The sequence below is a fragment of the Chrysochloris asiatica genome, unplaced genomic scaffold (genome assembly GCF_000296735.1).
Source record: "Chrysochloris asiatica unplaced genomic scaffold, ChrAsi1.0 scaffold00485, whole genome shotgun sequence".
NCBI lineage: Eukaryota > Metazoa > Chordata > Mammalia > Afrosoricida > Chrysochloridae > Chrysochloris > Chrysochloris asiatica.
The window spans coordinates 315,876-337,669 of NW_006409003.1; the positions used below are offsets into that span (position 1 = coordinate 315,876).

Genomic DNA, 21,794 nt, shown 5'->3' on the forward strand with positions numbered 1-21,794 from the left:
CAAGCAAGCAAAATTTTGCTAACGATCACTCAAAAATGGCTGCAACCATACACTGACAGAGAATTTCCAGATGTTCAAGCCAGATTCAGAAGAGGATGAGGGATATCACTGTTGATGTCAGATGGAGCTTGGCTGAAAGCAGAGAATACCTGAAAGATGTTTAACTGTGCTCTACTGACTATACAAAGGCTTTCGATTGTGTGGATCATGACAAGCTATGGACAAAATTACATAGTGAGTATTCTGGAACACTTAAATGTGCTCATGAGGAACTTATACATAGACCATGAGGCAGTTGTTCAAACAGTACAAGGGAACAGCAAATGGTTCAAAATTAAGAAAGGTACATGCCAGGTTTGAATTCTTTCACTATACTTATTCCATCTGAATACTAAAAAAATCATCTGAGAAGCTGGACTATATGAAGAAAATGTAGCATCAGGATTGGAGGAAGACTCATTCACAACCTGAGACATCCAGATGATACAAGCTCGCTTGCTGAAAGTGAAGAGGCCCTAAAATACTGATGAAGATCAAAGACCACAGCCTTCAGTATGGGTTGCACCTCAATGTAAAGAAAACAAAAATCCTCACCACTGGACCAATAAATAACATCCAGATAAATGGAGAAAAGATTAAAGTTGTCAAAGACTTCATTTCACTTAATCACCACTCATGGAAGCGGCAGTCAAGAAATCAAAAGACGTTATTTCATTAGGCAGATGTGCTGCACAAGACTCCTTTTAAATGGTCAAGAGGAAAGATGTCACTTTGAGGACTAAGGTGCACTTGACCTTAGCTGTAGTATTTTCAGTAGGCTTATATGTGTGTGAAAGTTGGACAGTGAATAAGGAAGACTGTAGAAAAGTTGATGCATCTGAGTCATGGTATTGGAGAACACTAAAAGTACTCTGGACCGTCCAAAGAACAAACCAATCTGTGTTGCAAGAAGTAGACACAGACTGCTCTTTAGAAGGCAAGGAGGGCTAGACTTCCTCTCTCATGTTTCAGACATGTTATCAGGAAAGACCAGTCACTGGAGAAGGATATCATGTATGTAAAGTGGAGGGTCAGAGAAAAAGAGGAAGACCCCCAATGGAATAGACTGGCATAGTGGCAGCAGTAATGGATTCAAACGTAGCAGATTGTGAGGTTGGAGCAGAAGCGGGCAGGGTTTCATTTTGTTGTGCACAGGGTCACTCTGAGTCACACCGAGTCAATGGCACCTAACAACAACAACATGAGACACCAGCAACCACAACACAATGCACAGTGTTAAGAACATTCCAGATAAAGGTCGGAAACCTTGCCTTTCCTCAAGAGACAAACTGGAAGAAAGCAATCGGATGGTCAAGCCAAGGCTTCAAGATGTGGGCAGTCGGGAATAGAAGCAAATACTGTTAACCAGTGATGCATGGAAGGGATTGTAAATACTGCAATGAAACAAAATATGATTGGCTGAGTGCAAACCCAATGTTCTCCCATGTAAACCATCACTCAATTCACAATAAAAGCTTTTTTAAAAAGAAATGTGGGCATTAAAATGTCCTGTTTTCCTTATGATCTTTCACAAACTACCTATATGGGATCAAACTAACAACAGCAATGGGAAAGATTATACAGGAACCTTTGTTGTTCAGTGCCATAGAGTCGGTTCCGACCCATAGCGACCCTGTGTAGGGTTTCCAAGGAGCAGCTGGAGAGCTTGAACCACCGACCTTACAGTTCAAACGGCTTTGTAGTCTGACGCATTAGCCCACAGCACCACACGGGAAGTCCTTAACAGGAGTGAATGTATGTTGATGGGGGAGAGACAAGTCAGAAAAGCGAGGAGAGGATGGGTGCACACCTCAAAGAATGCTATCCATGGCACTCAACCGTACATGTAGAAAATTTTGAACTGATGTATATTTTGCTATGCATATTCTCAACAACAACAAAATACAATTTTTATAAAAATGTCCTCCTCTTGAGAAAAATGAACCGTTCTCTCAGAAGTGTAGCTTCTCCTGGCATGGACGACTGAGAGAAGAGTTTTCCAGTGGTCCTTCAGCAGAGACCTCATGCGGGGTCAGTGAGACTCACAAGGTTCAGAGCAGCCCACTGGCACAGAACTTAGCTTAGTCCCACCCCCCCTCAACAAGCAACAGGCTGAAAAAGAAAGGGTGGCAAGCTCTAAACTTAAAGGCTTGTCTGTCAGACCGTGATTGCTTCTGGCATTGAGTTGGTTCCAACTCACAGTGACCCTGTATATATACGGTTTCTGAGGAGCAGGCTGGTGGGTTTGTGTTGTAGATTTTGTGGTTAGCAGTCCAGTGCTTATCCTACAGATCCACACCAGGATTCTTAGACCATGATTAGAACAAGGCAAGTGAAAAAAAAAAAATTTTATAAATTAATGAGGCAACCAGGAATATCTGGAACACTAGATGAATTCCTAACTACGGTTCCTTCTGTTTAGATATGACAATAGGAATGTGGATGCTTTTTCTTTTTGAGATTCAGTAATATTTAAAATCTTTCTTATTTTATTATAGATTCTTCCATGGAACTAGCATTTTTTGTTTTGTTTGACTTTACTGCAAATGCTCGGAAGTGAAGATTTAGAACCCGGATCATGAGTACCTCTACCTTGATTCGTGCTCAGGCCCCCTGATGGCTTTTATAGGGAGCTCTGGTAGCGCAGTGGTCACGAATTGGGCTGCGAACCTCAAAGTCAGCAGTTCGAAACTATCAGCTGTTCCGCGGGAGAAAGACGAGGCTTTCTGCTCCCGTAAAGATTTATAGCTTCGGAAACCCTATTACAGGGTCAATATGAGTTGGAACCGACTCCACGGCACATCGCCACCACCACCACCACCATGGTTTTTATACAATCAGTGCCGACATCCACACAGCAAAAGAGGCACACAGCATCTTACTATGATTTAAAGCCAGTCTTGTCCTCTTGGACCAATATGATTATACACTTTTTAAGAGTCCTTGCCTTCTAGAGGCATGTATTGAAATATAGATGAAATAATATGATGTCTAGGCTCAATGTGAAAACCAAGGTAGGGCAGGAAGTTGGGTGGGGTTCCTGGAAAAAGACATTATCCATGTTAAAACTTGTCCACGTTGCAGTGATAAGAAGACTAGTTGGATTCTCTTCCTTTTTTCACATCATTTGTGATGTTGTAATATAGTGAATCAATCACTAAATAATAAGTCATGGTTAATGATGTCATTCAATAAAATGACAGGATTTTAGTGTGGCCCTGCTCAAACAATTCATAGCTGAGCAAACGTCTGCTAAACTGCTAGCTTGGTTCCTACCTGGATTTCTCCACGTTGGCACTAGTGATATTTGCTGGCACTATGACCATTGAGAGCTGGCTACTTCTTTGTTGTGGGGTTGACCTGGACATTGAAGGATCTTTAGCAGCACACAGGGTCTCTACCCACTAGATGGAACAACACCCCTTCCTTGATCATGACAATACCTCCAGATGTTACAAAATGTCCCCTGTGGGGACAAACAACGCCTAGTTGAGAACTTCTGGCATATAGCAACACTGGATGTTCAAAGCAGTGGTTCTCAACAGGAATTTCAACAGGAATCAACAGTGGCTTTCCTGGGGGGCGGGGGCTTCTGTGTCACAGGATTGGGTGTTTGTGTGGCTGACATTTTGGATGAGTCAAGCATGCCTCCCTGCCAGTGGATAATGTGTGTAAAACCACCTTTTGTAATGTCTGAGCTGAGAACTTACCTGCGCATATACAAACACCAATTAATTCTTGCATGCTTAGATTTATACAGAATTTTCCAGAAATACAATCATTTTCCAGAAAGGCAACAGCATTTTGTTCAAAATATTAGTTACTGTTTTGGAAAACTACACCACCTACATTAAGGCCCCTCGTGGTAGCTCTGTGGCTAACACCACACCCCATTACCAGAATTAAGCCCAGACCTCTGATGTAATTGGGCACACACATTTACATGTTGAGATTCCATACACATTGTTGTAGATTATTTTCACTTTACTTCTCCTAAATTTCTGATATTATGCTTGTGGGTAGATTACATTAACCTGTGAGCTCATTTGGGATAAGAAAGGGAACAAACACTACAGAATATTTGTTGTTAAAAGGGGGCACTGAGTTTGATAAAGACCCATGGGTGGTACAAATCGTGCTCCACTACGAACCGAAACTGGGTAGTTTGAACCTGCTCAGTGGTGCTGTGAGGAACAGGCTTGATGATCTGCCTCCGTGGAGACCACAGCCCCGAAAGCCTATAGATCAAAGCTGGACTTTGTAACTCACAAGGTTGCCATGAATCAGAACTGACATCGCAGTAAAGAGTTTGGTTTTTGATTCATGGACCGCTGACCTGATGTGTGTGTGAACCCAAAGTTTCCTTCCACCATTTCCTCTTCTTACAAACACTTCATGGGGACTTACCACAGTTTTGCATTTGTGGTTCAAAATTCATCCTGTGTGGTTCCCCTCCTACGTGGACTCTCTGATGTCAAACAGCATGGAAGCACCCACCGGAGTCTCTTCCCCCCCGATGACATGCACAGGCTTCTTCTCCTTCATGATTTCATGGATGTCGAACATGCCAAGGGCCCGGCCGGCAGGCTGTCCTGCCTTGGCACCAGCCCCTGGGCTCTCTCCCGAGAGCGGGTACTGGTGTCGGAGGAGGTATGGGCTCTTGTTACTGGTTGGTTCACGCCGCTTCCGTCCTCGGGGCTCGTCTCTGGTGTGAATGATCTGATGCCTGATGAGGTGGGAGCTCTGAATGAAACATTTCCCACACTGGCTACATTTAAAAGGTCTGTCGTCCCGTGTGTCTTGGTTGGGAGGGGCGTCTGACCATTCCTGCTTTGCCAGGGCTGCGGTCTGCTCAAAGATCAGCCGCTGCCGGCATTCATAGGGCTTCTCGCCAACGTGCTTCCTCTGGTGTTGGGCCAGGGAAGAGCTGTGTCGAAAGCCTTTCCCACAGTGATTGCACTCATAGGGCCTCTCCTCTGTGTGAGTTCTCAGATGCAGGAATAGGCAAGTGGTCCGCGAGAAGGATTTCCCACACACACTGCACGTGTATGGCTTCTCACCAGTGTGTGTTCTCTTGTGGCGGCCGAGGGACGAGTTCTGGTTGAAGGCCCTTCCGCAGTACTGACACTCGTACGGCTTTTCTCCAGTGTGAATCCGCCGGTGCACGGTGAGGTGTGTGCTGTGGCAGAAAGACTTCCCACACTCGGCACATTTATAGGGCTTGTCTCCTGTGTGGATTCGCTCGTGCTGAACTAGAGAGGAGTTCTGGCTGAAGGCTTTTCCACACTCTTTGCACATGTACGGTCTCTCTCCTGTATGGATTCTCTTGTGTACCGTGAGGTGAGCGTTATGGTTGAAAGACTTACCGCAGTCCGTGCATTTGTAAGGTTTATCCTGCACCTGAATTTTTCCAAGCTGCATAACTTCAACACTCTGGCTAAAGACTTCACTGCAGTCCTCATTTTCAAAGTGCTGTCTCCCAGAGGAGCTAATTAAGCTTGAGGTCTGCTCCAAGCTGTTAACAGGGGAGTCCTGAGGACAGAACTCTTTTCCCTGAGGAATCTCCTCGAACGCATTAAGGCCAGAACTGAGGGTACAGCTCCCCCGCCCAAGGCCAAGACTTTCCCGGACTCTGTCCTGAGTAGGCGCTGCTCTGAGATCATCCTGGGCCTTTTGGAGACCCTCACGGGTCCATTTCTCCCCCAGTGTGTCAAGCCAGAACGCACCCCTCGGCAGTCTTCTCTTTTCCAGGACACTAGGTGACTTCTCTTCAGGAAGGCTCGGGTCCTTGTCTGACACTTGGTTTTCAGCTCCTGTCTCCCAGGCTGGAAACAAACCAGAAAGCTCTGAGAGGTTGAGGGAAGAAAACAAAAAAGCAAAAAACAAGGAAACGAAACCAGGTTCCCAACACCTCAGCCTATAGGACCGATCAAGGGTCCTACTTAACTGTCCAGAACCAAGTGAAGTCCTTGGGCCCGCTCTTCTGTGGGAACTAGGTACCCTTGCCTAAAACACAGTTTCACTACCCAACAAATATTTACTGAGCACCTGCTGTGGACCAGGGACTGGAAAAGTATCCTCAGTTTGTGGTACTGAAGGATATGCACTGGACTGCTGATCAAAAGACTGGTGGTTCATATCCATCAGCTGCTCCTTGAAAAACCCTACCCAGCATCGCTAGGAGTCAGCACAGACTCCACGGCACTTAACAACAACAACAACAACAACCAAGCTATAAATGATCTGTATGTGCGTCAGCTCAGAGGCATTCAGATAGAAGCCCGAGCAGTAGGTCATGTGCCATGACCACATCCATCCCCCTTCTTCCAGAACGTGGACAAGAAACAAAAGCATTAGCCACAGGGGATAAAGTGCCCTCTGAGCTCAGAGGCAGGAGAGAGCGGTGAGGAGTCATAACATGTGGAGGAGCACTCCCAGCAGAGCAGGAGAGACAGGGGAGGAGCCATGACATCATGGGAAGCACGCCCAGCAGAGGGTGAGGACACGGCCCTGGAGTCACAGGGTGGCTGGACACTGTCATCCTTGGAAAGGCCACTGGTCAGGCTCACCCTTGGTTGGGATCTGGACACTAGGATTTGGGGGGCCCCAGCTACCTCGATTCTCGGAACTGATGAGAGTTGCTCCCTGTGCTGATGCAAACAGCGTGGTTGGCACTGAATACCTGCTTTCCCTCAGGTTGTTGTTGTTGTTATGTGCCATGGAGTCAGTTCCGACTCATAGTGACCCTGTACAGGGTTTCCGAGGCTGTAAATCTTTACAGGAGCAAAATGCCTCCTCTTTCTCCCGCAGAACAGCTGACCCTGAGGTTAGCAGCTTTCCGTTAGGGATCCTGGAAATTTGGCACGTGCCAGCAGAGGGTGCCCACAGGACCAGTCCCCAGAGTGTTCAGTCTCTTGAGCTTCACTGGGGATCGACACTTCCCACGTGCTGCCCAGTGTGAAGGGTGCCCAGTGTGGCTCACCTCAGGGACAACTTCAGAAAACCTGCCTCTTGTTCCTGAACATCCCCCCATGCACCTTCCCGTCTGCAGACCCTGCTTTGTGTCCTTCCGCTGTGAGTAGGACTATATGTGAGCTGTGTGACCCAGCTAACCAATCAATGGGCTTAAGGTGGTCTGGTCACCCCCCCACCACACACACACACACACACAACACGCCACACTTCCCAAGAAGCACCTCCAGTAACCCTCTGGACAGCTTCCTGAAGGGGTTCCTTCCTGGAAGGTCTCACCTGGACAACGGTCTTGGGTAAGTCCTCTCTCCATCGCCCACAGCTCAGCCCCTTGCTCCAGCTGGGAGATGACGTCGGGTTTGGGGAGCTCAGGCCCTAGACACGGGGTGGGGAGGTGGGGGGGAGAAGCACAGGACATGGGGCTCTGCTTTGGAAACAACGAGCCAGCCCAGACCCGTGACTGCTAGGCCTCCTAGGACCAGGGAGGCTGAAGACGTGGCAGTGTGACAAGGTGAAGGCAGAAGAAGGTGGGCACTCCTCTCCATACGTGGCCCACAGGGAAAAGAAGGCGACACTCCTGCGTCCCGGACAAGGCACCCTCACCCCAACACACCCACAACTTACAACCCACGATGAATCCGTCACTGCTGGAGTTGGGGGGTTGGGACTTGGGCCTTACCTACATCGACCAGGTGTCCAAAAGTCTCCAGCATCACGTCTCGGTACAGGGTCCTCTGGGCAGGGTCCAGCTGCCTCCACTCCTCTCGGGTGAAGTCCACAGCTACGTCCCGAAAGGTCACCGGCTCCTGAAAGGCCACGCAAGAGCTCATCAGCTGGGCCATTTCTAATTAGTGTTCTCAGGAGGAGGAGGAGAGGGGAGAGAGATGACAGGCAGACACTTGTCCTGCAGGAGTCCAGGATCTGTCGAATGGGTGCCCACTGGGCTTCTGCTGGCCCGAGTGGGCTTTATGTCAGGACACAGGGGAGTGTCGGGGCAAGATCGACAAAGCTGACTCATAGATAGCTGTCCCACAGGTGGTCACAGGTAGACAGGAGTATCCAACTCTGCCTGTAGGTTCCTGGCCTGCAGGTTTGTAAACTAAAAGGTGGCACTAAGTTTTGGGGTCGTCTGTTATGTAGCAACAGCTAAATGAAACACCCACGAACTCTCAGATACAGAACAAGGCTCACCGTCCTCCCTGAAAAGGGTATAGTCCAAGTCAGAAACGCACATGCTTTTCAGGGCTCAGTGACTGAAGTGGGGCAGTGTAAGGCCCACATGCCCACCTGCTCAGTAGAACTGGAGGGGATGAGAGCTTGTGTCTAAAGGAGAGTGGGCCTCAGAATTCACTGGACAAAGAAGGCCCATGTGACTGAAATTGCTGATCTTTGGATAGAAGCTGAAAAACAGGTCACGTCCTCGTGGGAAAGCTCTTGATTTTTATAAGCTGATGTAATTTATCTAAAACAAGTCTAATACACAAAATCCATGGATGTGGCCATGGCTGAAAGCTAGATCTTCTTGGATCAGAGCCTTGGCTTTGCCACTTTCTCCCCAAGAGGCACTGAGGAGATACCTAATTCTGCTTCCCAGCCTCCTCCTTCGTCTGTGAGGAGTCTTCCCCTCCTGGGCTGGACGGGAGCTAGTGCATGTTAGATGACTACCTTGTTGTTGTTAGGGGCCTTCGAGTCGGTACCAACCCATAGTGCCCCTGTGCACAGCAGAACGAAACACTGCCCGGTCATGGGCCAACCTCATCATTGTTGCCATGCTTGAGCCCATTGATGCTGCCATTTGGCCAATCCATCTCGCTGGGGGTCTTCCTCTTTTTCTCTGACCCTCCACCTTACAAAACATGATCTCCTTCTCCAGCGAATGGTCACTCCTGACAATATGTCTGAAGTATGAGAGACGAAGCTTGGCCATTCTGACTCCCAGATAGCCACATGTAAAAGAATACAGCTGGACTCTGGCCTCACACCATATACACACTAACTCAAATGGATAAAAAATCTACAAGTAACTGCTAAAACTATAATGCTCTTAGAAGAAAATCCTTCATGTCACCAATGATTTTTAAAAATATGACATAAAATTCTAGCAATAGTAACAAAAAGCAAGTGATTTATAATTCATCAAAATTAAAAACTTTTGTGCTTTAAAAGGTACTATCAAGAAATTTAAAAGACAACCCAGGTAAAACTGTTTTCAAATCACTTACTTGATAAGGGACTAGTATCTAGAATATATTAAGAACTCTTATAACTGAATAATACACAGATAAAAAGTCAAGTTGAAAAATGGGCCAAGGACTTAAATAGACATTTCTCCAAATACGATCTCAAACACTCAATAAGCACATGTAAAGATGCCCAACATCACTGGCCATTAGGGAAACAAACACCACATTGGCCACGAAGACTGAAAACCAAGACACATAATTACAAGTGTTGGCAAGGATGCAGATAGATTGAAACCTTTATACGTGGCTGTGGGAATCTAAAGTCATGTGGTTATTTCCAAAAACAATTACAATTCCTCTAAAGGTTAAACATAGTTACCATTCAGCCCAATGTATGCATCTAAAAGAGATAAGAACATAATTCTACATAAGAAACGTGTCTATGGGGCGGAGGGGAACTCCCATAAAACTTGTACATGAACGTTCTGAAAAGTACTAGTCAAAGAAGGAAAAAATGTCCGTCAGGCAATGAACTCAAATGTGGCACATTTAAACCCTGGGATATTAATCTGCCATAAAATGGAATGAAGTAGATAGCACAAAAACAACAAGGCTGCAATCGGAATTCATTAGGTACAGTAAGATAATTCAGACAAAGCACCACATATTATATGACCTCGTTTTTATAAAATGTCCATCGCAGGCACATCCACAGAAACTGAAGATTAGTGTGGTTACTTGGGCTGGGGGAGGGTAGATTAGACTGGGGGTGGGAAAGGGTGATAGCTAATAGGGACCGAATTTCTTTTTGAGGTGATGTTCTCAAATTGATTGTAGAGATGGGTGCAAAACTGTGAACATATGAAAAATTGCATGCTTTAAATGGGTGAACTGTATGTAAATTATACCTCATTAAGCTGTTTGTTTGTCTCAACAATCAGACACAAAGCTGGACGTGCTCACTCATCTACGTCAAGAAATTTGGAAGCTAGTCACGGGGCCAGTCAACTGAAAGGCATCCATATTTGTGGCCATTCCAAAGAAAGGTGACCCAGGAGAATGTTGAAATTATTGAACAATATCATTAATATCACACAAGTAAAATTTTGCTAAAGAGAATTCAAAACCAGTTGCAGCAATACATCAACAGGGAACTGCTAGAAATTCAAACAGGATTCAGATGAGGACATGGAATAAGGGATATCTTTGCTGATACCAGCTAGATCTTGGCTGAAAGCAGAGAATACCAGGAAGATGTTTATCTGTGTTTCTACTACACTTAAATGTATTCATGCAGAACAAGGGGATACTGCTTGGTTTAAACTCAGGAAAGGTGTCAGTCAGGGCTGTATCTTTTCGCCATACTTACTCAATCTGTATTCTGAGCAAAAAACCTGAGAAACGAGACTCTCTGAAGAACAGCATGGTATCAGGATTGGAAGAAGATTCCCTCATTATGTGCACTACACAGATGATGCTATCTTCCTTACTGAATATGAAGCACTTATTGAAAGAAACTCAAGACTTCAGAAAACAAAAACCCTCACCACTGGATCAATAAGCAGCATTATGATAAATGGGGAAAACATTAAAGTTGTCAAGGAGTTCATTTTTATTTGGATACAGCAATCAAGAAACCAAGTGAGGTACTGCATTGGGGAAATGTGCTGCAAAAGATCTCTTTAAAGTGTTAGAGATGTCACTTTAAGCAGTAAGGCATCTGACCCAAGACATGGCACTGAAAATGACCTCATTTGCATGCAAAAACTGGGCTGTGAATAAGGAAAACCAAAGAAGAAATGATGCTGTTAGCGAAGGATACTGAATATACCACGGAATGAACAAATTTGTCTTGGAAGAAGTACAGCCAGAACGTTCCATAGAAGTGAGGATGGCGACTTGGTCTTATATACTTTGGACATGTTGTTAGGAAGGACCTGTCTCTGGAGAGGGATATCATGCTTAAAGGAGAGGATCTACGGAAGAGAGGAAGACCCCCAACAAGACGGGCTGCCAGAGCGGCTGCCACGTGGGTTCAAGCACTGCGATGCCAGAGACGAAGGGGCGGGGCTGGGTAGGGTTTCATTTGTTGCACACACGGTGAACTGACTGACTCCATGGCACTAACAACAACAACAAAAGCTGTTACAAACAAAACAAAAACTTCACAGGCTGCGATTCATGCTGGGATTCTGATCTTTGCTGTTGCTCTGCGTGTTTCAGTTAACAAGTCTCCAGAGTCCGGAATGGTACTCTACGTCCTCAGCACAGAGGACGAGCGCGGTGACGTCAGCAGTCACTGGGGAGGTAAGACTCCGGAATCCGGAATCCGGAAGGGTGCTCTGCGTCCTCAGTACCGAAGACGAGCGCGGTGACGTCAGCAGTCACTGGGGAGGTGAGACTCAGGAATCCGGAATCCGGAAGGATGCTCTGCGTCCTCAGCACAGAGGACGAGCGCGGTGACGTCAGCAGTCACTGGGGAGGTAAGACTCCGGAATCCGAAATGATGGTCTGCGTCCTCAGCACTGAAGACGAGCGCGGTGACGTCAGCAGTCAGTGGGGAGGTAAGACTCTGGAATCCGGAATGATGTTCTACGTCCTCAGCACCGAGGACGAGCGCGGTGACGTCAGCAGTCAGTGGGGAGGTAAGCAGCCCTCCATTGTGGACAGCAATCCACGCCACCAGATGAGCCGTCTCCGTACCTTCTGCGAACCACACCCTACGTCTGGACTTGCGCAGTCCCAACTCTGCCGCCAGGGAAGCCCCTTCTTGGCGCAGACACACATCCAGAAAGGCCGGACTCCTCTACCAAGTGGGCTGCCATAGCTTTTAATAAAATAGGCTTTACGAGACGTCAATGATGAATTGTGCAGGGCTGCCTGTATATAATTAGATGTTTATACAGTGTCCACACAGAACAGATGGTGGACATTAACTCCAACCGACGTGCAGTCTGGTAGCAGCGAGCGTCCAGGTGCGAGATGAGAATGCAGGCGGTGATGTCACAGTTACAGGTCCTGGCGGACCATGATGTAATTAGGTGATGATGTAATTGTTGGGCTAAGTGTCCTTCAGTCCGTTCTGAAGCACAGTGACCCTGTACAGGGTTTCTGAGGAGAGGTTGGCAGTTCAAATCCACCAAGCCACTCCTTGAAAACCCTAATTAGGGTCGCTATGAGTCGGAACCGACTTGACAGCAATGAACAATAACAACATTTTCAAATAACATCAGTTTTCACATAACGACCTGTCTCAGGAACGTAACCCTATTGATAAGCGAGGACTGGGTGTATTTATAACAGCCAACAACTGCAGAGAAACCAAATGACCTTCTACCACAGAAGAATCAGTAAGATGTGGTCTAGTCACAGGACGGAACAATGCAGTAAGGAGAATAACCTTGGATGAATCTCGCCAACCACAGGTGAGTGAAAGAAGTCAGGTACAAGAAGTTAGTACAACACTTGCAAAGTTTAAACCTGGCAAAGCAGTCGATGGTGTTTGAAGACTGAATGCCGTTAGCTCTGGGAAGGAGGGAGCCGGTGCCTGGGAGGAGGAAGGGGTCCCCAGACTTTGCGGAACCAATCATACTTTCTTGAGATACTGATGCTCACCAGGTGTGTGTTAACTTGTGGTATGTCTACAATTAGGATTTGAAATCTTTTCTGTGAGTTATAGTTCAATTTTTAAAACTTTTTTCTAAAAAAAAGAAACATTTGAGTAAAGAAAAGAAATTATAGTAGGAACATGGCTCTCACAAAAATTGTGCAAGAAACCTGCACAAAGCGTTGGCTGGGAACAGGTCTCTGCTCCCGTTCACGCATCCTCACCTCCCACTCACCAATCCACACTCCCTGCACCTCCTCCTCTCACGGGCCACTGTGGCCCACAGTGTTGGTTCCAGTGATGGCTAGGGCACCACTGAGCACAGGTCAGTCCAGTCCCGAGACAGCTCGACGGCCTTACGCACATGCCTCCTGTCTCCTTCCTGGAAGCCTAGGAACCCACTCCTCATGGTCTGGGCTCTCCTTGTGGTTCTGCCTCACACCCTGACCCTAGCAGCCCTTGTCTTTCCCTGGACTGCCTGGTGGGGAAGGCTAGCTCAGACCTCTCTCCTCTGCAACTCGCTCCCTGTTGACTGGCCACCCTAGACGTCAGTCAGCACCTCCTCTTTTCCTTGCTACCTTGACTCAGCCCTAAGTACCTACCACCAATGACAACTACCTAAGCGGTTCTTCTGAAACCCACACCATTCCTGTAGAAAACACAGATGGGGCTATTGGATCACCACCACCTCCAATCCTGGCCTTTTGCAGTGTCCTGCTTCCAGACAGCCTCCAACGATCCCTGCCTCCCGGTTTTCATGCCCTGGTGAAGTCCCCTCCCACACTGAGATATTCTGGGAATGACAGAGGAGTCCTGGTGTGGCGCTGTGAGTTAACGCAACGGACTGCAAAGTAGGTTTGAACAGCAAGGTCAGCGGTTCAAGCTCACCAACCGCTCCTTGGAAACCCTATCCAGGATCGCTAAGCTCAGAACCAGCTCAACGGCACTTAACAACAACAACATAGTATACCAGAGGCCAGTCACTAAAAGGACCGCTGCTTTCACCTTGTTCTCCCTCTTAATTCACGTGCCATGTTGTGAGGACAGGAAAGCAGTTGCACTAGCAGCCCACGTGGGGAGGAACTGAGGCCTCTTGCCAACAGCCACGTGAGTGAGCCATCTGGGAAGTGATGACAGCCGTCCTAGGGGACAGCTGGACCCTAAGCCACTGCCAGAGTCACCAGCCAAGTCATTCGAGGATTCCTAACCATCAGAACCTGTGAGATCATTAACGTTTACTGTAAAATCTGTAAAAGCCACAACCTGCCTCAGGTGGAAACGGGCTCAGAGAAGGAAAACGCAAATAGTTACGCACTAAAAAGAGTGACAGAAAAGTGGCTGCTCACGTCAGAGGAGGAAAACTTGCAAGACCCTGTAGCCCTGTTGAGTTCCAGCTCGGACAAATCTCAGTTTTTTAGCCGGTCTACGTCATAGGTGGAAGGAGCTCTGAGAGCGTGGTGGTTACAAATTGGGCGGTGAGCTAATAGTTCAAAACTACCAGCTGTTCCACGGGAGAAAGAGGAGGCTTTCTGCTCCCATAAAGATTTACAGCCTTGGAAACCCTGTACAGGGTCACTAGGAGTTGGAACCGACTCCACGACACATAACTACCAGTATCACCATATTGTCGGTGGGTTAATGCGCCAGACTGCAAAGCCGTTTGAACTGCAAGGTTGGCGGTTCAAGCTCACCAGCTGCTCCTTGGAAACCCTATACAGGGTTGCTATGGGTCGGAACCGACTCGACGGCACTTCACAACAATAAACTGTGGGTATTACAATGGGGAAATCTGCTGCAAAGATATCAGTGTGAGGACTAAGGCGTACCTGACTTACGCCATAGGGTTTTCAGTCATGCCTCATATGCTTTGAATTGCAGGCCTGGGGAAGCATATTGAACAGACCGTAGACAGCCAGCCGAGGGAACAAATGTGTCTTGATAGAAGTACAGCCAGAATACTTCTTAGACACAAGGGTGGTGACTTTGTCTCAAGTACGTTGTACATGTTCTCAGGAGAAAGACCACAGGCTGGGTAAAGTAGAGGGTGGGTGAAAAAGAGGAGACCCTCCACCCCCACCCCAACAGCACTGACATAGTGGCTGAAACTCCGGGCTCAAACACAGAATTAGCTCCCAAGACGGCATAGAACCGGGCAGTGTTTTGTTCTGTTGTACCGGGGGTTGCTCCTAACAACAAGAATCTGTGAGTGCCTGGTTACATAGCAACAGGTAACGAATACTCCCGCCTCCCCACCCCCACAAGGGCAAACCGGTGCGGTCCAACATGCAAATCTGAAAGAACACACACTTAGGTTATCATAATCTCACTTTGTGCATCAAATCTAAAGGCATGCAAATCTTCCTAAACCAACAAACCAAACAGGCAGCACTGAACAGCGCCTGCCCCTCACCCCCGGGGTGGGGATCGGGTGGGGTCCTCCTTGGGTGTTTGCTGCGCCCCCTCCCGGTGAACTACCTGCCATCTCGGCGTTGGGTCCCTGCGGCATTTTGCCCAGTCTCGGGGACAGGAGGGTGACTGACTGGGTGTGTGTTTGGGAAGAGATGTCAGCTTTTCCAGGGTGGCCGCAGAAATGACCGTATCACCCCATCTGAGGCACGTACTGATTCAGGGTCTGGGGGACTGGGTTCGAATCCCGACTCCGCCCGTCCTGGGCCTGATAAATCGCCGCGCCCGTTCGCCCTTGTGTACAGGGGGATAACAACCGTGCCCTCCAAATGACGCGCTGTGTGGGTTTAAAGTGCTAGTATCCACGGTGGGCTCTTGGACCGGGACCCGACGCCGACGTTGTTATTATCATTACCTTAAACCGGGCCGCTGGCAACCCCACGGCCATCGCCACCTCTGCCGCCTCCTCCTCGGCGTCCATCCTGGACGGACGAACCGGGGACAGAAGACAAGGCGACCTTAAACTCAAGAGCCACCTTCGCCAAAGGGCCCACCCAACTCGCCAACCGATGGACAATGGCGGCTGTGCCGCCGACGCTGTGACTACAGCTCCCAGAAGGCAGTGCGGCACGCTGCAGCGTCCGACCAATGGGAGACTCAACCCGCAGGTCCTCCAACCAATGGGGATGTTTGGGCCGCCGGCGGGGCAGAGCGATGAGGGAGGTACGGTGTGTGGATGGAGCGACTTTGGGGAGTGTGCTCGCTGGTGTGAGGGTTATCTGGGGCCCTAGCCTCCGAGATAAACGTGCTGGCAGTATCGAGGGACCCTTGGAGTGTGGGAGCGGATTCCCCATTCTAACTGCACGTGTCTGCTGCGCAGTTGGTGGGAGCACAGAAAGAGGCCGCCTTGATGGCGTTTGCCATCCCACAGCCAACACCGAAAAGGTTGGCTTTGGGAGGAGGAGGCCTGGTTTGTGATCCCATGGCCTATGCGTCCTAGCTGTTACGGGAGACCTGCGACTCTTCACATTTACTCCGTAAAACTATTCCCATGCATCCAAATTACATGCATGAAAATGTAAGCTTTCTTAATAAAGTTTTTGGAAGGTCAGGACACACACACACACACACACAGATGGATTTGGGTGCTGGTTAGCTGTTTCTCTTAACCCTTTCAAGACCAAATTATTTTCTGCTTTGAAATGTGTTTTGTTGAAACCATGTTTTCAGTAACAGAAGACATTTTGAATGAAATGAAAACGAATTTTTGAGGTAATAGGACTTTTGATACAATCAGCGCGACATATAAGTACCAAAGGATCTGTTGTGCTGGGGTTGGGTTGAGGACAGGTGCTTCAGTTACACCGTCGCCCACCAGATGGCAGCATGCACTAAAAGAGGGACAACACCTTCCCAATAAACCCCAGAGATGGAAAATGTAGATAGATGCTCACCAGCTGCTCCTTGGAAACCCTATACAGGGTCGCTATGAGTCGGAATCGATTCGACGGTACTTAACAACAACAACTGTCTGTACTAGAGGCCTTGTGTGATGCTGACGGTTAATGCTCTGGACTGCAAGGTGGTTTGAACCGCAGCATCGGCGGTTCAAGCTCACCAGCCACTCCTCTGAAACCCTATAGAGGGTCACTACTAGTCAGGATGGACTAGACGGCATTTAACAACAACAACAACTGTATGTACCAAGGAGCCCTGGGTGTTAAGTGCCATCAAGTTGGTAAACTCATCACGAGCCTGTATAGGGTTTCCAAGGAGCAGCTGGTGAGTTTGAACTGCTGACATTGTTGTTCAAAGTCACCTTTCGGTCCAGGACTCCCTGGTAGAGTTTTGGATGAACGGATTACTAGATTAGTGGATTACTGGGCTGCTAAAGTCGGAGTCTTGGTGTGGCGCTGCAGGATAACGCATTGAACTGCAAGGTCAGTTTGAGCCACAAGGTCGGTGATTCAAACACACCAGCCAGCCGTTACGGCACTTAACAACAACAACAACTAGGTTAGTAGTTTGAATCTTGCAGTCACTCCGTGGAATAAATATGAGGTTTTCTGCTCCTTTAAGATTTATAGCCTTGGAAACTCTATATAGAGTTGCAGTGAGTTGGAACCAACTCCGTGGCATGCAGCCACCATAGTGTGTTAATCTGGGCTGCCTCTCCTGCCCATCATCGTCAGAGCATCTTTTGTGCAGCCCTGTTCAGGGCCCTGCTCACCTAGGTCAGCAGATGCCAGGGGAAGGAAGAAGTGTTAGGTGTTTTCACTACCTGATGGAATCAGCAGCTAGACCACAGCTAGCCTCTACCTGGAGCCCAGCAGACTCTCCAGCCAGTGCTCCCATCTCAAAGGAAGCTTGGTGGGCCAGTGACTAAACATTAAACACCTCCAGCCCTTGGAACTCACCAGCTGCTCCAGAGCGGAAAGACCTTGTTATGTTCTAGTTCTGTGAAGAATACAGTTTGGACACTATACGGCAATTCTGCTCTATTACATGGCAATCAAAGGGGATGGGTTTGGTTTTTGTAGCCATCTTCATTGTCAGAGAAGGTCCCTGGGGGTGTATTGCCTTCCCCTCGGGAGCTGCCACACTGTGCGCTAACTTTAGACCCAACCTTCCCCCTACTTCTATGGTTCTGTGCCGTGGAGTCGGTTCCGACTCATAGCGACCCTGTGCAGGGTTTCCAAGGCTGTAAATCTTTACGGGAGCAGAAAGCCTCATCTTTCTCCCACAGAACAGCTGGTAGTTTCGAACTGCTGACCTTGCGATTCACAGCCCAATTCATAACCACTACACTACCAGAGTACTGAATTTGTGGTGCATGGTATTTCCTTATTATTTTTATTCCCTCTATTCTAGGTCTAATGGTGTGGCGCTGTAGGATCAGCACTGGAGTGCAAACCACAAGGTCGGCAGTTCAAACCCACCAGCTGCTCCTTGGAAACCCTATGCAGGGTTGTTATGAGTCCAAACAGACTCAACAGCACTCAACAACATTCTAGTACAAGAGTCTTGGGGTGGTGCTGTAGGGTGAAACACTGGACCACCAGGTCTGTTTGAACCGTAAGGGCAGCATTTCAAACCCACCAGTCACTCTGCGGAAACCCTATATAGGCTTGCTATGAGTCGGAACGGATTCAACAGCAGTTAACAACAACAACAACAACATTCTAGTACAGGCATACCTCTGCTCCAGACCACTGCAAAAAAGCCAACATCGCAATAACATGAGTCAAAGAAAACTATTGGTCTCCCAGTGAACATAAGGGCGGCTCCATATGGTAAGCATTGGACTGAGAACCATAAGGTCTGCTGTTTGGGCCCATCTGCTGCTCCATGGGAGAAAGACGAGGCTTTCTGCTCATGTGAAGATTTAAAGCCCCAGAAACCCTATACAGGGTCACTATGAGTCAAAACTGACATGACAGCACGTAACAACAGTAACAGTGCATATAAAAATGACGTTTACACGATGCTGTAGTCTATTACATGTACAACAGCACTAGGGAAAAAAGAAATATTTTGAGAATTACAAAAATGTGACACAGACATGAAGTGAGTACATTGTGTTGGCGAAATGGCAGGGATACACGTTCTGGACGTGGGGTGGCCACAAACCTTCAATTAAAAAAAAAAAACAACACAGTATCATGAAACAAGCCTTATTTGTTTATTTGTTCTCAAAGTGTTGTCTCATTAGTGAGTTCAAAACTAAATTTATTTAATAAGATGGCATTTTAAAATGATTTCTTTCACTTTCCCTTTCTCCAGCATCAAATGAGTAAGGCTGCCTTTCATCTTCCGTATGTCTCCTCATAAGACTTTCGGACCAAGAAACAAAAACATAAGCATCACAATCCAGTGGGTTTGAATAAATAGTTGTAGTAAAATCAAAAGACAACATTGGAGAAGAATTCTATGAGGGAGTTACATACGCGATGGCCAACATGATTCACTCAGGTTCTAGTATTCTACTGTATCAAGTTTAAAGTTTCACCAAGATGTGATCAGTTGAACATGCATTGGAAAACTTCTGGCTTTTTGCATTGTTATGTTTCTGCGTTGAAAGGTTGGCTAACGAAAAAAATAATGATAGTGGTGGTTACGTGCCACGGAGTCGGTTCCAACTTGTAGGGACCCTGCACAGGGTTTCCAAGGCTATTCATCTTTATGGGAGCAGGAAGTCTCATCTTTCTCATGTGGAACAGCTGGTAGTTTCCAACTGCTGACCCTGAGGTTAGCAACCCGGCTCGTAACCACTGTGCTACATTTGTTGTTGTTGAACTGTGTAGATACTGTAGGACTGTGTGAAGCCCACTCTGAGGCCATTCTAAGATCAAGGGACGCCTTGAGGTGAACAACAAGGGACGCCTTGCTGACCAAAGAATGTGGGAAAGAACACACTAACAACCGCATAGCTTGGAAGCAGGGACTGCAACCAGAAACAAGAATCCCTAAGTACTTGATTCGTGAGTCTGAACATGACTGAATGGCTATTGTGATCTAAAGGTTGTTGTGTTCATCATAAACTTTTGATGCACATGCTGCTGGGATATGCTTCCTGCTGAGAAGTATACTTAAAGCTGTGTTGTAGATAATAAAATCACTCTTGAATGACCATCTTGAGGCCTCTTCCACTTTCATTCTCCGTCCATGCCCGAGACCCGTTCTACATCCTACTTTGGTGAGTAGCAACTGGGATCATAAATGCTCATAAGTGGTCATCTAAGATGCAATTATCAGTCTCTCATTGTCAGAAGGCAAGAAGAATGATGGAAAGTAAACTGAAGTCACTTGGAAACAATTAGTCCAATGGACGAATGGACCCATGAACAGCAGTTTCCATGGTCCTGAGACTAGAAAAACTAGATGGCACGGAGCTACCACTACCAAAAGCTCTGAAAGCCATCACCGTGGAAGGCCCTGGAGAGAGGAAGAGAAAATGTAGAACAAAACACAAAATCATAAAAAGATGAGGCTTACTGGTCACGAACGCAACTCAGTGGCTCAAGTTTCAGCCAGGCAGTGTTGTGTTAAGTGCTGTCCAGTTAGTTCTAACTCATAGTGACCCTGTATAGGGTTTCCAAGGAGCGGCTGGTGGGCTTGAACCATTGACCTTGTGGTTCAAACCGACTTTGCAGTCCAGTGCTTATCCCATAGCGCCACACCAGACATAGATGGGTATATAACGGGAATAACAACACTAGTGAGGAAAGCATCATCCAAGATCATAAAGACAGCATTTACCCAAGAGCAAAGTTCAGAAACACTGGGAAAGGAGGAGGAATGGAACAGGAAATGGAGTGAGGAGGTGAGTGTGAGGGGATTGAAATCACAGAGATGAAATGAAGTGTAAGAATTACTGAGTGTAAAACTGATGATCTGCCCTGTAAACCTTCACTTAATTCACAATAAACACACACACACAAAACACTAGAATGGGCTTTTCTTGGTCAGTAGAAGACTTTACATCCTTGTTTATTTATTTATTTTTTAAGTCAGTATTTCCATTGTACTGACCCCTCAAATTATTATCCTAATATAAAAAACGTGAAGGCCTTTTATGGATACATTTTGTTCTCTACCTTGAAAATATCTATATAAGTTGAAATTAAAGTTTAAAACTTTGGTTTTAAACCTTTGGTTTTAATTTTGGCAGACTGTGGTTGCCACCGAGTTGGTTGTGACTTTCAGTGACCTGCTGTAGGATTTATGAGGAGCAGCAGGTGGGTTTGAACCGCCTACCTTTCAGTTCAGTTGTTGTTAAGTACCGTGGAGTCGGTTCCGACTCATAGTGACCCTGCACTGGGTTCCCGAGGCTGTAAATCTTTACGGGAGCAGAACGCCTCATCTTTCTCCTGAGGAACCGCTGGTAGTTTCGAACTGCCGACCTTGAGGTTAGCAGCCCGATTTGGAACCACTACGCTACGGGAGCTCCTTTTCAATGGTGTGGCACGTAGAAACAGCACTGGCTTGCAAGGCCGATTATAACACAAGGGGGCGCGTCAAACCCACCAACCGCTCCTCAGAAACCCTATATAGGGTTGTTAGGAGTCGGAACCACCTGGAGGGCACCTAACAACAACTTTTAATACGTACTGAAAGGAACCATCTCGAGAGAACAAGTTAGCTCAATGAGAAGCGATGAAGGATGTTCTAATCTTTGTGGGACCTGTTGGCACGTTCTTCCTTTCAGCTTCCTGCCTCTCCTGAGAGCTACACAAGGACATTGGTCGTAGCAGCAGGATGGCATGTCGAATCAGTTCTCCCGCTCCTTCTGACCAGGCTGTCCAATGCAATGACTTTTCTGTTAACCTCTGGTCTCATGAATTTTGAGGGCTATGTTACTGCAAGGAGTCCTGGTGGGGTGCTCTGGGTTAATGTGCTGGACTGCGAAGTCAATTTGAACCACAAAGTTGGTGGTTCAGGCTCACCAGCTGCTCCTCAGAAACCTCTATACAGGGTCGCTCTGAGTCAGAACCAACTCGGCAGCACTTAACGACAGCAATCAACATTAGTGCAAAGGGTTGTGTGAAAAGGTTCCAGGTAAAGGTTCCAGGTAAAGGTGCCTAAGG

At 47.3% G+C, this 21,794-nt stretch overlaps 1 protein-coding gene across 1 annotated transcript; it reads right to left on the reverse strand.

Annotated features, from left to right (window-relative positions):
* Positions 1–4,494: 4,494 nt before the first annotated feature.
* ZNF8 (zinc finger protein 8) lies at positions 4,495–15,688 on the reverse strand. Its single transcript, XM_006877330.1, has 4 exons — positions 15,623–15,688; positions 7,691–7,817; positions 7,291–7,386; positions 4,495–5,864 (listed from the first exon to the last, which is right to left on the reverse strand). Exons 1-4 carry the CDS (start codon positions 15,686–15,688, stop codon positions 4,495–4,497), a joined length of 1,659 nt encoding a protein of 552 aa, XP_006877392.1.
* Positions 15,689–21,794: the final 6,106 nt, after the last annotated feature.

What these genes read in the sequence shown, in the direction of transcription:
- ZNF8 (XM_006877330.1), bottom strand. Translation starts at nt 15,688, where the DNA reads ATGGACGCCGAGGAGGAGGCGGCAGAGGTGGCGATGGCCGTGGGGTTG. An exon ending in TGGACACCTGGTCGATGTAG is followed by an intron (nt 7,387 to 7,690) that starts GTAAGGCCCAAG and finishes CCCCGTGTCTAG; the next exon opens with GGCCTGAGCTCCCCAAACCC. An exon ending in TACCCAAGACCGTTGTCCAG is followed by an intron (nt 5,865 to 7,290) that starts GTGAGACCTTCC and finishes GTTTGTTTCCAG; the next exon opens with CCTGGGAGACAGGAGCTGAA.